The sequence below is a fragment of the Castanea sativa genome, chromosome 9 (genome assembly GCF_040712315.1).
Source record: "Castanea sativa cultivar Marrone di Chiusa Pesio chromosome 9, ASM4071231v1".
NCBI lineage: Eukaryota > Viridiplantae > Streptophyta > Magnoliopsida > Fagales > Fagaceae > Castanea > Castanea sativa.
This window is the reverse complement of record NC_134021.1, coordinates 14,007,147-14,021,785: the sequence shown is the minus strand read 5'-3', so window position 1 is coordinate 14,021,785 and position 14,639 is coordinate 14,007,147. Positions and strand designations below refer to the sequence as shown.

General features: G+C 34.4%; 3 protein-coding genes across 8 annotated transcripts; 2 read left to right on the top strand and 1 right to left on the bottom strand.

The window, feature by feature from the left end:
• Positions 1-330: 330 nt before the first annotated feature.
• On the top strand, positions 331-4,183 carry LOC142609774 (protein NRT1/ PTR FAMILY 5.5-like). 6 transcript variants are annotated; one of them, XM_075781489.1, is made up of 6 exons: positions 331-532; positions 666-713; positions 835-887; positions 1,334-1,548; positions 2,393-2,907; positions 3,160-4,183. In XM_075781489.1, exons 3-6 carry the CDS (start codon positions 857-859, stop codon positions 3,992-3,994), a joined length of 1,596 nt encoding a protein of 531 aa, XP_075637604.1. In that variant the 5' UTR covers positions 331-532; positions 666-713; positions 835-856; the 3' UTR covers positions 3,995-4,183. The 6 variants fall into 6 exon arrangements, with proteins under 6 accessions (XP_075637604.1, XP_075637606.1, XP_075637603.1 ...); XM_075781491.1 differs by lacking the exon at positions 666-713 and having other exon boundaries at positions 1,361-1,548; XM_075781488.1 differs by lacking the exon at positions 666-713.
• Positions 4,184-5,044: 861 nt separating this feature from the next.
• LOC142608786 (protein NRT1/ PTR FAMILY 5.5-like) lies at positions 5,045-7,779 on the bottom strand. Its single transcript, XM_075780467.1, has 3 exons — positions 7,659-7,779; positions 6,472-6,686; positions 5,045-6,184 (listed from the first exon to the last, which is right to left on the bottom strand). Exons 1-3 carry the CDS (start codon positions 7,681-7,683, stop codon positions 5,045-5,047), a joined length of 1,380 nt encoding a protein of 459 aa, XP_075636582.1. The 5' UTR covers positions 7,684-7,779.
• A 1,973-nt stretch (positions 7,780-9,752) lies between these two features.
• Positions 9,753-13,601, top strand: LOC142610817 (26S proteasome non-ATPase regulatory subunit 7 homolog A-like). Its single transcript, XM_075782759.1, has 10 exons — positions 9,753-10,115; positions 11,160-11,252; positions 11,350-11,431; positions 11,764-11,860; positions 12,053-12,128; positions 12,274-12,332; positions 12,485-12,607; positions 12,877-12,934; positions 13,039-13,124; positions 13,247-13,601. Exons 1-10 carry the CDS (start codon positions 9,929-9,931, stop codon positions 13,316-13,318), a joined length of 933 nt encoding a protein of 310 aa, XP_075638874.1. The 5' UTR covers positions 9,753-9,928; the 3' UTR covers positions 13,319-13,601.
• Positions 13,602-14,639: the final 1,038 nt, after the last annotated feature.

Sequence of the window (14,639 nt, the reverse complement as noted above, 5' to 3'; positions counted from 1 at the left end):
TTCAACAACTTTCTTGGCATTCAATGAGCCCAAGAGGCTTTTAAGCTTAAAAATATTATTGGAGAATTCTTGAAAGTTGTTCTTGTTCAACATCACATCCCTTGTTTCGCTAAAAAAGTTTCACATTAAAAAAAAAAAAAAAAAAAAGGTCCAACCTGAGACCCGAAAATTAACCCAATTATTCGGGTTGGGTCGGGTTTCATGCAGCTAACAATTTCTATTGGGTCGGGTTTCGGGTCACATCAAACCCGACCGGACCAATATCACTCCTAAATAATTATTACTTGTGTTTCACATTCTTGGATACTTGAAAAGAATGAAGACGCACTGAGATTTTATCTGTTGACTAAGAACTTAGAAGTCAACTGCATGAGTAAAGAATGCAACCCCACGGTTTACGAGGAATTATTAGGAAAGTTGTATGATTGAATGTCTAAAATGAGCGTGAACGCAGTGAAGGCTACCCTCTGACATTGTCTCTCCCAGAAATTTCTCTCCCACGCTTTGTACTACAATATTCCTTCAACCCCAGGTAACATCTTCTATGCCTTGCTTCTTCTTTTTTTCTTGTTCATGTTTTTCTTTTCTTTTTTTCTTTTTTTCATGCTGTCTCAAAGAACCCTTTTGTTTAACTTTATATGTGTTGTGTCTGCTAACCTTCTTAGAGGTCTACTCAGTCCACAAACCTCCCACTTCTTTGGGATCTGGGAAAGGTGATTGGTAGATAGAAATTTTCCCAATTCTTGCAACTTCAAATATCTCTGATGCATTTTGCTTTGGTTGTTCTCTCTCAAAACTTGCTCCAACTGATTTTGTAGTTTTTTTGCATTACAGAAATTTGAGGTTACTGGTGAGCATGGCATCCTCATCCTTTGTCAGAATAACAGGTACTTAGCACTAGTTTATAAATAATCAAAAAGTAATTTCTTTGAAGCACCATTTATGTTCATAGATCCTTAATCCTTATAATATTCCAACTAGGATCTTTTTAGAGTTTTTTTGGGTAACTTCACCTTGAAATTCTTAAAATCCTATCCATTCAGTATGAAATTAGTAGTTCTGATTTTGCCACATTCTAATCCAAAACCCAATGGAAAAGGCAGTTCTTCAACCCTTGATACCAAGTGTGCCTACGGAAATTTGTAAGATTTCAATTAATTCAATTGGTGATTAGTGCTTTAAAGCCAGTTATTTTCCTTGATGCTTATGTCATCGAAGGGTTAGTTCAACTAGAGGATTACAAATTATACATCTATATATTAAGCCACCTTAGAGTTTTTGTTTATTTAATTATTGGTGTATTATAAAGACACTTTCTCCTCTTCCATTGCAGTTCTGCTATGGGCTGACATACTAACAGCTTATGCCCTATTTGTGATGATGACATACTTGACAAATGTCTGGAAGCTTAACTTTACCCATGCTGCTGCAATTGTGAATGTGTTTTCTGGTGTTGCGACCATAATGCCTATAGGCATGGCCTTCCTTGTCGATGCTTTCATGGGTGACTATTGGATGCTCTTGCTCTCTAGTCTTGCTTATAGCTTTGTATGTTCTCAAAATTTCCCTCATTTTTTAAATGTGTTTCTACCATGCTATGAGTAACGAGTATTGCCACTTTTGTTGTTTAAATCTACTTTAGTTATATTTATCATTTCGCCAAGAGTCTTGTAGCTCAGTCACATTGCCTTGTCTTGGGGTTCAAATTCCCCCTTCCCACTTGTTGTAACAATTGAAATTATATAAATAAATATTTACCACTTCAAACATCATAGTAATATAGGCACAAAACGTAGAATAAGTGATCAAGGAGCAACATTGGGCATCTCATCTATATAAATTGCTCAAACATCATTGATACATGGATTATTTTGACTGAGGAATATTATGCTGCATGATACATATCTTCTTCTTCTTCTTCTTGTTTTAAATTTGAATTAATTGCAGCTATCTGCCTTAAATTTTGGGAGCATTTATATTGCCCACCCTAAATTATAACATTATGGAATCAACACCCTACTTGAGATTAACTTACATTGTTCACCCTGCCGTCCATATTACTATGTAAATTTTTGTGGGCAATTTCTCTCAAATAAAACTGTCAATTGCAAAAATTTTATAGGTTAGGTTGGACATTGCAAATCCTTTCATAGTTTAGGTGTATAGCTACTCATAAATATGTTTATTAAAATATTGAATTGGATGATGCAGTGAACATTACAATTTGTACTATGCATTAAAAAATAAGCCAATTATTTATATCAATTTGTAATGCTGTTATGACAATGTTATTGATCAGAAAATGTTTCCCAATTCATTCTTTTGCACAGTATTGGTTTTGACAGTCTTAGGACTTACCAGAAGATGCACTAATTATTGGGTGTAACTGCAGGGGTTAAGCTTCTTGGCAATGTCAACACCACATGTTCTTCCAGATGCTGCAAGGAACTGTGATGCGCACAAGCCAGATTGCATTGGTGATGCCCAAAAGGTTCTCTTCTATACAGCATTAGTACTGATAGCCATTGGGATATCTGGTCATATCACATCCTTAGAGTCTTTCCTGGAACAACAAAAGGAGAACCAAACAAGTGCTCAAGAAAATTCTGAAAAGCCAATGCCACATCAAGTGGCAGGCAGCCTTTTTGTGGTCCTTCTTGCAATTGTTGGATGTATTGCACTCCCATATATAAAGCCATGGTCTGTCCGATTTGGAATACCAGCAATATGCACTGTAGTGGCAACTTTTCTATTCGCAACTGGCTCACGTTCATACAAACCGTCTGGACCGCAGCCAGAGGGGAGTCCTCTTACAACTGTATGTAGAGTCTTTGTAGCCTCTGCTTCCAAGACGTTTCGTCATCTCCCACCAAATGATATTCAGGAGCCTTACACGCGGAGTCTCAGGTTCTCTCTCTCTCAACCTAGAAACTTGATAATATGAAGTCATTTATTTCAAAACCAAGTGCCCACATTTTTGCATTTAACAGAGTTATTAGAAAGCATAATGACCTCACCAATGTTCATGATTTCTACCAATAACTATTTTCCAATTTACTAACTTCTAATAGTTGGCAGAAATGTTACAATATGTAATCAGCTATTAGATATGACAAGCCACAAAAATTTTGACCTCTGAAACATAATTTTTTTATACAGGTGCCTTGACAAGGCTGCCATTGAAGTCCAAACCCAAAATCAAGAGCAGATTGAACAAAGTAGATGGAAACTTTGCACCAGAGAAGAGGTGGAGGATACTAAAATGGTTATACGCATGATACCCATGTGGATGACCTTCATTATGTGTGGGGTTGTGATTTCCATAGGAAACACTTATTTTTTAGATCAAGCAAATGATATGAATCGCAAGGTTGGAGAATTGAAGGTCCCTCTTCCCATATTTAAATTTTTCTATGACCTTGTAAAAGACAAGTTCCATAAAAAGTATGTCAAATTAACTGAAAAATTAATGATTCCTGGAAAATATGTACCCCCCTATGGAATCATAGTAGCAATGCTGTTTTCTATACTTTGCTGTATCACAGCTGCAAAAGTGGAAACCAGGAGGCTTGACATGATTAGAAGCCATGGATTACTTGACAAACCTAATGACAGTAAGGAGATAATCCCAATGAGCGTGTTCTGGCTTCTTCCACAGTTTCTCCTTCTTGGTGCTGTTGAAGGAATGTCTAACTTCAGCATTGATCAATTCTTCACTAATCAAGCTCCTGCCTCAATGAGCCGCTACTTGAAACTTTTCCGCCACAGTGTAATTGGAGCAGGAACTGTAGGTAGTGTCCTTTCGGTTTATGTTGTGGGTAAATTCAGTGAAAGGGGAGGAAGAAAAAATTGGTTTCAGGACACACTGAATAAAAGTCGATTGGATAACTACTATTGGACACTGACAGTGTTGAGTTGTATAAATCTTTTTTTGTGCATCTTGGTGGCATTACAGTACACCTATAGAGACCCACCAAATGAAGATGTCAATTAAGCATCAAAGAATGAAGAACCTACCCAACATTAGGAAGATGATGTGCATTGTTATTGTTTGTTGTTGTTAATATTCTTAGACGAATTTCAATTTACATCCATTTCCTTGTATTCTCCAATTCAATGTGTCAGTATTCTCTGTATTGATTGACGTTTGTGAAGTTAATGGAACTGAAGAGTTTTCTTTTTCCCTCTCCCTTTTTTGATAATGTTTCTCACCAGACCTAATTATTAATTCCCTTATTTATCTTAAAGAAGGTAAGAAGAAATTATTATAAGGGCTTTTTTAACTATGATAAGAGAAGGGACTACAACTCAAGAACTGATCTCTGGTTCTGCAAAATGGAGGGAAGAGAGATGCCACTGAAACCCCGACAGGAAAGGACCTCCATTATTGATTGATGCAAGTTCCACTTCAGACAAGCCTGCCTGTGAAGGGGCTCCAGTCCACTATAACATTGAAATTTAAATCATTTGTTGTGTAGCCACTGCTCAAGCATGTTAGAATTATGGTTAAGGGATTAAACTCACAATTTCCTAACAACTTAAACTTTTGGAAAAATCGGTAATTTAATATGGTATTAAAGCAGGAGATCCTGAGTTCAATCCCTGTCTTTCCTAACAGTTTAAGCATTTAGAATAGTCGGTAATTTAACAAAGCGAAGACACAAGGCCAAACGTAATTAAGTACCATGGTGTGTTTGATAAGTAGGATGTGAAATTCCCAAGGTTGTGTTTCGATTTGAGGATTTAAGATCAAAGGATTCGAACAATAATTGCTAGTATAAATGTAACAAAACATGATAGTGTAAGCTTTGGGGATTTAGTTTAAACAAAAACATTTGTGATATTATGAATTTAAAATGGCATTTTACTCCTATTCATTTCAAATTCACATATTAACAAAGCTCAAATCCCCCCCCCCCCATAAATTTAATCAATAGAAAAAAAAAAAAAAAAGTCATTTCATACTCTATTTAAGTCATCTAAACTAAATATTGAAATCCAAATCATTCTCATTAAATTCCTTGATACAAACAAACCACTAGCACTAATCATCTTCATGAAGCTGGACTGATTGTTCACACTTCTTATTGTACCACAATGCCACCAAGATGTACAAAACAAGACTAATAGAACTCAATACTGTCAGTGTCCAATAGTAGTTATCCAAACGACTTTTATTCAGTGTGTCCTGAAACCAACTTGGTTTCCCTCCACTTTCACTGACCTTTCCAACAACATACACTGAAAGGACACTACCCATAGTTCCTGTTCCAATTACCCCATAAGTGAAAAATCGCGAGTAATGTCTCATTGATGCTGGAATGTGATTGGAGAAGAAACAGTCAATGCTGAAATTGGACATTCCATCAAGGGCACCAAGAAGGAGATACTGTGGAAGAAGCAAGAACATGCTCATTGGGATTTTGCCATTAGGTTTGTCATGTAAACAATGCCTTCTAATCACATCTAGCCTTCTGGATTCCATTCTTGCAGCTGTGATACAACATAGTATTGAAAGTAGCATTGCTACAATGATTCCACAGGGGGCTAAATAATTTCGTGGAATTATTTTTTTTGCTTCAATATACAGTTTGGTGAAAAGATCTTTTACAAGGTCATAGAAAATTTTAAATATGGGAAGAGGGACCTTCAATTTTCCAACCTTGTGATTCATATTTTTTGCTTGCTCTAAAAAGTAAGTGTTTCCTATGGAAATCACAACCCCACAAATAATGAAGGTCATCCACATGGGCATCATGCGTATAAAGATTTTTGTATCCTTCACCTCATTTTTGCTGCCTGGTTCATATGAACATGACTTACACGAGCCACATATGAATAGAAAAGTTGACAGTACTGTACATATTGCTGGTATTCCAAATCGGACAGACCATGGCTTTATATATGGTAGTGCAATACTTCCAATAAGTGCGAGAAGAATCACAGCAAAGTTGCCAACACAATTCCATAGCTTTTTCCTATCACCTGTTTGGTTCAGCTTTTGTTGATTCAGGAAAGACTCTAAGGATGTGATATGGCCAGATATCCCAATAGCAATGAGTGCTAATGCTGTGTAGAAGAGAGCTTTCTGGGCATCACCAATGCAATCTGGCTTGTAGGCACTACAGTTGCCTGCAACATTAGAAAGGACAGGTGGTGTTGACATTGCCAAGAAGCTCATCCCCTGCAGTGACACCCAATACTTAGTACATCTCCTGGTAGAAGTTCAGACTTTTTCAAAGCCTATATGGTGGAAAAGATTGAATTGAACATTTTAAGATCTATACTAGTACGAACATTATCAAAGACAATGTTGCTTCTCGACTATTCATTCTACATTGTTGCACCAATATTATATGATGTTTGAAGTGGTAAATATAAATTAAAGCAACTTAAACCAAAATAAAAATTGCAATATTGGTTGCAGAGTAGAAACACATGAATGAGTGAAGGAAATTTTGGAAAACCTACAAAGCTATAAGCAAGACTAGAGAGCAATAGCATCCAATAGTCACCCATGAAAGCATCAACAAGGAAGGCCATGCCTATAGGCATTATTGTGGCAGCACCAGTAAACACATTCACAATTGCAGCAGCATGGGTTACGTCAAGCCTCCAGACATTTGTTAAGTATGTCATCATCACCCACACAGCATAAGCTGCTACCATGTCAGTCCATACCAGAACTGCAATGGAATAGGAAAAAAAGTGCCTTTAGAATACACTAACAATTAAATAAACAAAAACTAAGGTGGCTTAGTATATAGATGAAGAATTTGTAGCCCTCCAGTTGAACTGACCTTTGATGACATGACTATCAAGTAGAATAACTTTAAAGCAAAAGTCATCAATTGAATTCTTTGAAATTTTACAACTTTCCATAGGCAAACTTGATTTCAAGGGTTGAAGAGTTGCCTTTTCGATTACTTTATGTTGAATATTCTGGATTATCAGGGGGCAAACTTCATTCACAATGAATAGATAGGGTTTTTAAAAGTCTTTGGTGGAGTTATCTTAAGAACTATACAGGATGTTAATATGAATATTTTAAAGATCTATGGCCATAAACGGTGCTTCAGCATAGTCACTTTTCACCATTACAAATTTTGGACGACTTTATGAAAAAATGGAGCAAATGGAAATCCTCTCCATCCAAATATGCCAGCTTTTGCAGATAGGTTTCATATCACTTGTAAGGTAAGGAAATTAAGGATGAAATGCAGGGGACTTATTCTCTATTGAAACTAATAACATTCACTGTATTGTAAAGAACCAAGTAATGACATCGGTTTCATGTGTTGTTCAGTTTTTTGAATTCACAATCACTTATTTGTAAAAGCAAATTTCTCTATAGCATGTGAATCTGTATTACATTAGGTCCTTCCTTAATAAGCATGCCAAGTTAAGCAATCATTCAGTTTTTTTGCACCTTCTGCTCAAAGTAATGTCACTCTACATTTTTTATTTCAAGTTAAGTGTTTTAACATACATTGTGATGTTAAATTTTTTATGATGCCTTAAAACTAAGTAAATAATATTATAAACTTCTAACAGATAAAAACCCTGTCGCATTAAATTAGTTTACAAGCTAGATTTTTTATTAACTTAAGCAGATGTACTGAAATGGTAGATTATTTATAAACTGTTAGATGGATTACCTGATATGCTGAAAAAGGATGCCATGTTGACCAGTAAACCTCGGCTTTCTATAATACAAAAATACTACAAAAACAGTGGGAAGTTGGAACCAGTATATTAAAATACTAAGTTCAGCACATATGGTTGAAGACCATAAAGTTCAAAAATATGCTTACCTTCTAGGAATGGTAAGCTTGTAGGATCTCCTATATAAAGATTAAGCAAACTTTAGATCAAATGTATATCAAAATGATGTTCATAAAGAAACCAAGAGAAGAAAAAAAAAAAAAAAAAAAAAAAAAAAAAGAGAAGAATGAAGTCATAGAAGATGTTGCCTGAAAATTACTAGTAAGGGGTGAAGGAATATTAAACAAGTCACCTCTTTTTGGTGTTATTTTGGCTGATGAAAGAAAAATGAGGTCCATGAGCAGCATAATTTTTTTCTAATCGGTTTCAGATTCCTTTGAATCGAATTATTTCCTTTTTCTTTCCTTGACCTATACTGTAAGAAACAAATATGCTACATGTGACTCACATAATATAACTATAAGAATACATTCCTCAAAAAAAACCTATAAGATCATACGATTATTGCCAGTTTGCCACCAAACTAGCATCTATATTTAACATTAACAAAATATATAAGTAATCTCCTAAAATTTAAACTAAACTAATATATGAAAAATAAAACTAGCAGCTATTTAATATTAACAAAATATAAACAAAAGAAAAGATACAAAATTATTGTTCTTAATACATTTCTACTTAATCATTTGTTATTTATCAAAATGAAATTTGAAATTCTTTTCCATCAAAATCACTTATGGTTGATTCCGTACTAAATGTCACAAAAATTTTCCTTTTAATATAAAAATTTTCTAAGAATCTGTTAATGCATCACTTTTTATTTAGAAAGCTAGTTTTTGAAAAAAATTATGACTAAAAATGTTTGCTTTATAACTATAGTGTAAAATTGAAAGAATAGATAGAAATACAATTATTCTATAATCAAAATAGTATGAACCATGAAAGTTGAGTCACACGTATAATCATATATGTCCATTATTATTCTTACTAAATCCAATTAGTGTTGTCAAGTAAAAACTATATATATAACCAAGCTATGAAATTGCACGCTTACCCCCTAAACTATATATTAATTAGGATGTCTTGGAAATGACTAGTTTTCCACCCTTATTTGCTGTTGGTCTAAAATTCTTACCTATGAAATTAAAAGGTATTCCATGTATTGGATAGGTTTTGAGGATATGTTTTTTGGTTCAGTAAAAAATGAAAATAATAGATAAGACCAATACTCTCTTCTACTCAAAGAGAGAGTGAGAGAGAGAGAGCCCTTTAATGAATTTATAATTCAATGGAAATTTTTATTAAATACAAATACTAAAAAAAAATAAAGTAAGGTTTTATTAGTATAGAAAAAATTTTCATGATATCTGATCAATAGAAATATATATACACATATATTATTGTTATAGTGTGATTATGTCCACAAAAGATCGCAATGAATTGAAATGGACTAAAGTGGTCCAAATTAGACTGAATGAATCGAAATATTATGCTGATATGGCTTAACAATAATAAATGTTACACTTCAGGTTTTAGATATTATATAAATATAGATGTGTTGAAGATGTTATAGTCCAAAAGAGTTAAGCATAATCCATTATGGTAAACCTGACCTAGATCGACCTGTGGTCACCCCTACCGTGAACATTTATCATCAAGTGATTGAACCAACCTTAAAAAAGTTTGGAGACTTAAACAATCATCTATGCACAAAAGCCCTATATCTCTAATTTAAACGACAAAACACTAGTAGCCGACACCACTCCAATCTTCCTTCTAATTATCGGTAAAACAATATTATCATCAATTCTCAAATCTTACATCGGAAAATGCTAAAGGTACAAACTATTTTATAATTTTTTTTTTTTTTTTTTACAAACTGCTAATATATTAAATGGTTGGTTATTAGTGAGTAAAAAAATTTATGTTAACAGTTGACTCAAGCCAATTCGCCAAACACGTTGTTAGATACAGCTCGTTGACAATCACATTCCATAAAACGCGATCTCACAAAGCGGTTTCAGAGTAGAGAAACTATTAAAAAAAAAAAACTCCGTCTCTGTTTCGTATTTGGATTTTGTTTTAACTTTTAACTCATTTCTTTCTACACAAGACACTCAGAAAAACACAAAGCAAGAAAGTACCAAAAACAAAAACATATTTTCAAAGTCTCTTCGTCGGAAAGAACAAAAAAAATTAAGCTATGGATGTGATAAAGTCACAGCAAATATCGTCGAAACCAATCGAGAAGGTGATCGTCCACCCATTGGTTCTCCTCAGCATCGTCGACAACTACAACCGAGTCGCCAAGGACACTCGCCGCCGAGTCGTCGGCGTTCTACTCGGTAGCACCTTCAAAGGCACCGTTGATGTCACCAACAGCTATGCAGGTCCCAAATCCCTCTTTTACATATATATATATATATATATATATATATATATATATATATATATATATATATATATATATATGTATATGTTTACCTCCTCAATTTTCCTTTTTTTTTTTTTTTTTAGATCTAATGAAAGTTGTAGATTTTAGGGTTTCAAAACTGTGGATTTTAAAGCACTATGTAATGTGATTGGAAATTTGAGCGTGGCATTACGTAATTTTGTTAATTATATGGTTTTGTGAAAACTTTTATTTTAGGGTTTTTTAGTGAGTTACTATATGAATCTGGGTTTTATAGTGGAAACCTTGATTGATTGTTAGATTTATTGGAAAGAGAGTTGCTATTGTTCGAGGGCTTAACTTTGCGATTTGTATCAAACTTTAATTTTCAACAATAGAGCCAATGCTACCCAAAAGTACAAGTTAAGTTACAATTAGGCTCCTTGTAATAGTTTGTACTTTATAGACACTAAATTGATTGACCTAGTATAATGCCAGATGTGAGACTTAGTACACGTGCCGCTGCTCACACTCGTATTGAATCCGATACTGGTTTAGACAATTTGGGCTATCAAATGTCTTGAAAGATTGGCTCCACTTTAAATGGCACACTCTTTTAATTATTTTTTGTGATGACACTAGTTTAATAGGATAATTAGGATTATTTTCTGAGTGGTTTCAAACTTTCAAGTCAATGAAATCACTGTTATGGCCTCTATGCTTTGTAATAGTTATATTGAGAGTGGTGTTTAGAGCAAGTGTACTAGTTAGGAAGAGTGTAGTCTAAATATGTCAATTTACTTTTATGTGTTTCTGAAAGAAAATCAAGGAGATTTTTTCTAATGTGTTATTACATATTGCTTTGTTGTATGGTAGTTGCTGTATAGTGCAAACTTACTAATAATTAAAAGAAAAAAATGTTGACCAATTTTATCAGGTCAAAGGGTTTCTAAGTTTTGTATTTCATTTCAAAGTATGATTCATTGCATAATAAGGGTTTCACTGGTATTACCTTTTCTTATTGGTGATCTTGTAATTTCAGTGCCCTTTGAAGAAGACGATAAGGATCCAAGCATATGGTTTCTTGACCACAATTACCACGAAGCGATGTTCTCTATGTTCAAGAGAATCAACGGTAGTTTTTGTTTTAGTTTAAGGGTAAATATGATGTCTGTTAAAAAAATTCCATGGGGAATTCTAACTTTTCTCTATATGTTCTAATAATGTTACAGCCAAGGAGCACGTGGTAGGTTGGTATAGTACAGGACCAAAGCTACGGGAGAATGATCTAGATATTCACAGATTATTCCACAAGTAAGATCATATATCTTAATTTATGAGGAAAAGTTTTTACAGCTGGCTATTCATGTAACTGTATCATGCGTTCGTATGTATGTATATGTGTGTGTATGTTATTTTCTGTCTTCAATACTAGCTTTAGGCCCTCATGTTCAATATCTTGTTGTTTTGACCAATCAAATATTGATTGAACTCTATAACACCAGCATGAGGTTTGGTGGGTTTGCAATATATTCTGTATCTCTCTCTCTCTCTTTATATATATATGTGTGTGTGTGTGTGTGTGTGTGTGTGTGTGTGAGGTTCATTTTTGTGATAATATATATATTTTTTGGGTGGTGTTGTAGCTATGTCCCAAATCCTGTCTTGGTCATTATTGATGTCCAGCCCAAAGAGCTGGGGATACCCACTAAGGCTTACTATGACGTTGAAGAAGTCAAAGAGGTAAGAAAAATATCTCGTTTTCTTATCTGCTATCTTTATATAGAGATTGCATATGGTGAACTATTGAGTGCAATTCCAATATATCATTTTAGAAGAGACTAATGGAAGTCTCAAAGTTATTGTTCTTTTCTCAACAAGATGTATCCAGTTTCCTCCCTTGATGTTAATCTAATGCTTGATTATGTGTAACAGAATGCTACACAAAAGAGCCAGAAGGTTTTTGTCCATGTGCCTTCAGAAATTGCAGCCCATGAGGTCGAGGAAATTGGTATGCCATGACATGAAAATTGCAATTTTCCTGCTAGCATTTTCCACCATTTAGAATTTGAAATTAGATGCAAAGTGACTTCATCTTTGAATTTATGATCTTTCATCTCCATTACTAATTGCATTCTCTTATGATCTATCTACAGGAGTGGAACACTTATTAAGGGATGTGAAGGATACAACCATTAGTACACTTGCAAATGAGGTTTTTTTTTTTTTTTCCCCCACACAGTTTCTTTTCTTTGTTTGCTGAAGCAACATCTTGTGTAAATTTCAGAATTAAGCTTTTATAAAATGGATGCTTATCTCTGAGCAAAAACATTTTGAAGAAGTAGATTTGCCTTTTGTTTTGTTCAGGTTTCTGGAAAACTCACAGCTTTAAAGGGTTTGGATGCGCGACTACGAGAGATACGTGGTTACCTTGATCTTGTTATTGATGGGAAGCTTCCTTTAAATCATGAGATACTTTATCATTTACAGGTATAGTTTGTTATTGCACATTACTCTTTTCACCATGATATTGTTATTTACCTGCCTCTCTTTTTTATTTTTCGTGAAGATAAGTGTATCTTTCTTCCCACATATGGTGTCAGCAGTTTTTTCAGAAGATTATCTTTTTTCAATGAAGTAAATCAAGTTTGATTGAGTTCAAAATAATATTTTAAGAATATCAATCGATTTGGTGCTTCCAATACTTTCTCTTCTTCATTTACCTGTCCCACATTTCCTCATATCTTTTAAAACTTCAGGATGTGTTCAACCTGCTTCCAAATCTCAATGTGAATGAGTTAATCAAGGCATTTGCAGGTAATACTCTATGCCACAAATTTAGACATTCTAATTTAGGCAGGTAGATGGGAGTAATCTGTACATAAAGTTTTTCTTTAAATCTCTCTTTTCCCTTTGTGCAGTTAAAACAAACGATATGATGTTGGTAATATATCTTTCCTCTCTTATCCGAAGTGTCATCGCACTCCACAACTTGATCAATAATAAGGTGACATGCCCTCTCCTGACACAAATAATACTTGCTCTCTCTCTCTCTCTCTCTCTCTCTCTCTCTCCCCATTGAGCGCACCTGTATCAATTCGGTTGATGTATGTAGGTTGTGTTTTACAGATGTTAAACAAAGAACATGAGAAAGCTGAGGATGCAAAGCCTGCCACAGTCCCTCCGGCCAGTGGAAACTGATTTTGGGTTTCATGATTCATCCTTTACAGAGCTCCATCTTTTGGGGCAGTGAGAAGAAACGATCTGCTGCTTTTGAGGCTTCTCAATCATGAGAATTTTGTGTTCTCCGTGGTGCAATCTGATATAGCAGGGTTCCAAAATTGACACCCATGTTGATTTGTTACATGATGTTAGTAAACTGTACTGTTTAACATCTTATGCCATGTTCAATTAGTCATTTTATGTAGACTTCCAAGCATTTTTCCTCAGTGTGCTCCAAGTTAAAACAATTCCTGCTCACCAAGATTAGTTTGCATTGTGGATATTGCATTGGCTGCTTGTATGCAGGTTGTGCGTGATATCCTAATCATTTGATTACATTCTTTAGGAACTTTTTTGTTTTCCTGTTTTTATCATTTTTCTAAGGGCCATGTTTGGATGTTGCTAGAAGTGTGACCAAAGAGCCTACTGTCTTCGGTAGGCATCTGTCGTAGCACACCAGATAGCGAAAAAGTGGCTCCACTTTTTTAAACCATTGGATTTAAGTCGATCTAACGGTTTAAAAAAATAACCTTTATTAATGCTAATATTCTCATTAAGATCTCATTAATTATCCCACATTTATTATATTTTATATCTTTTTCTAAACCCAAAAGTGTTATATTCAAGAACTATTTCAAAGCCAACTTAGACTTTGTCAGACAGGACTTGAGGGACTCTGGCAAAGGTTATTTCAAGAAGACGGTCCTTTGATTATCTTTAATCCGTACGGGGGAATGATGAGCAAGATTTCAGGAAATCCCATTTCCTCACAGAAATGGACTTTGTTCAAAATCCATTACTTAACTTTGTGGCAAGAAGCAGGTGATAAAAATGCAGCAAAGCATTTTGACTGGATTAGGAAGCTTCACAACTGCATGACTCCTTATGTTTCATCGTTTCCAAGGCAAGCTTATGTGAATTATAGAGATCTTGATTTTGGGATAAACAACCACACAAACATTGTACAAGCAAGCTCTTAGGGGAACAGATATTTCAAGGACAACTTCGACAGATTGGAAAAAGTGAAGAGAAACGTAGAGAGAGGGTTCAAATATAACACTTTTTTTTTTTGGGTTTAGAGATAGATATAAATTATAATAAATGAGAGATAATTAATGAGATCTTAATCAGAATATTAACATTAATGAGAGTTTTTTTTTTACCATTGGATCTAATTAAATCTAATGGTTTAAAAAATGTAACTTGAACCCCTCTCTCTCTCTCTCTCTCTCTCTCTCTCTCTCTCTCTCTCTCTCTCTCTCTCTCTCTCTCTCTATATATATATATATATAGACACACA

Bases quoted from the DNA above. Each gene is read 5' to 3' on its own strand.
- LOC142610817 (XM_075782759.1), top strand. From the start codon at position 9,929: ATGGATGTGATAAAGTCACAGCAAATATCGTCGAAACCAATCGAGAAG. The intron at 10,116-11,159 runs GTCCCAAATCCC...TTGTAATTTCAG, and splicing joins TGTCACCAACAGCTATGCAG to TGCCCTTTGAAGAAGACGAT. The intron at 11,253-11,349 runs GTAGTTTTTGTT...ATAATGTTACAG, and splicing joins TATGTTCAAGAGAATCAACG to CCAAGGAGCACGTGGTAGGT.
- LOC142608786 (XM_075780467.1), bottom strand. From the start codon at position 7,683: ATGGCATCCTTTTTCAGCATATCAG. The intron at 6,687-7,658 runs GTAATCCATCTA...ATTCCATTGCAG, and splicing joins ATCCTTTTTCAGCATATCAG to TTCTGGTATGGACTGACATG. The intron at 6,185-6,471 runs GTAGGTTTTCCA...GTGTCACTGCAG, and splicing joins CTAGTCTTGCTTATAGCTTT to GGGATGAGCTTCTTGGCAAT.
- LOC142609774 (XM_075781488.1), top strand. From the start codon at position 857: ATGGCATCCTCATCCTTTGTCAGAATAACAG. The intron at 888-1,333 runs GTACTTAGCACT...CTTCCATTGCAG, and splicing joins ATCCTTTGTCAGAATAACAG to TTCTGCTATGGGCTGACATA. The intron at 2,908-3,159 runs GTTCTCTCTCTC...TTTTTTATACAG, and splicing joins CCTTACACGCGGAGTCTCAG to GTGCCTTGACAAGGCTGCCA.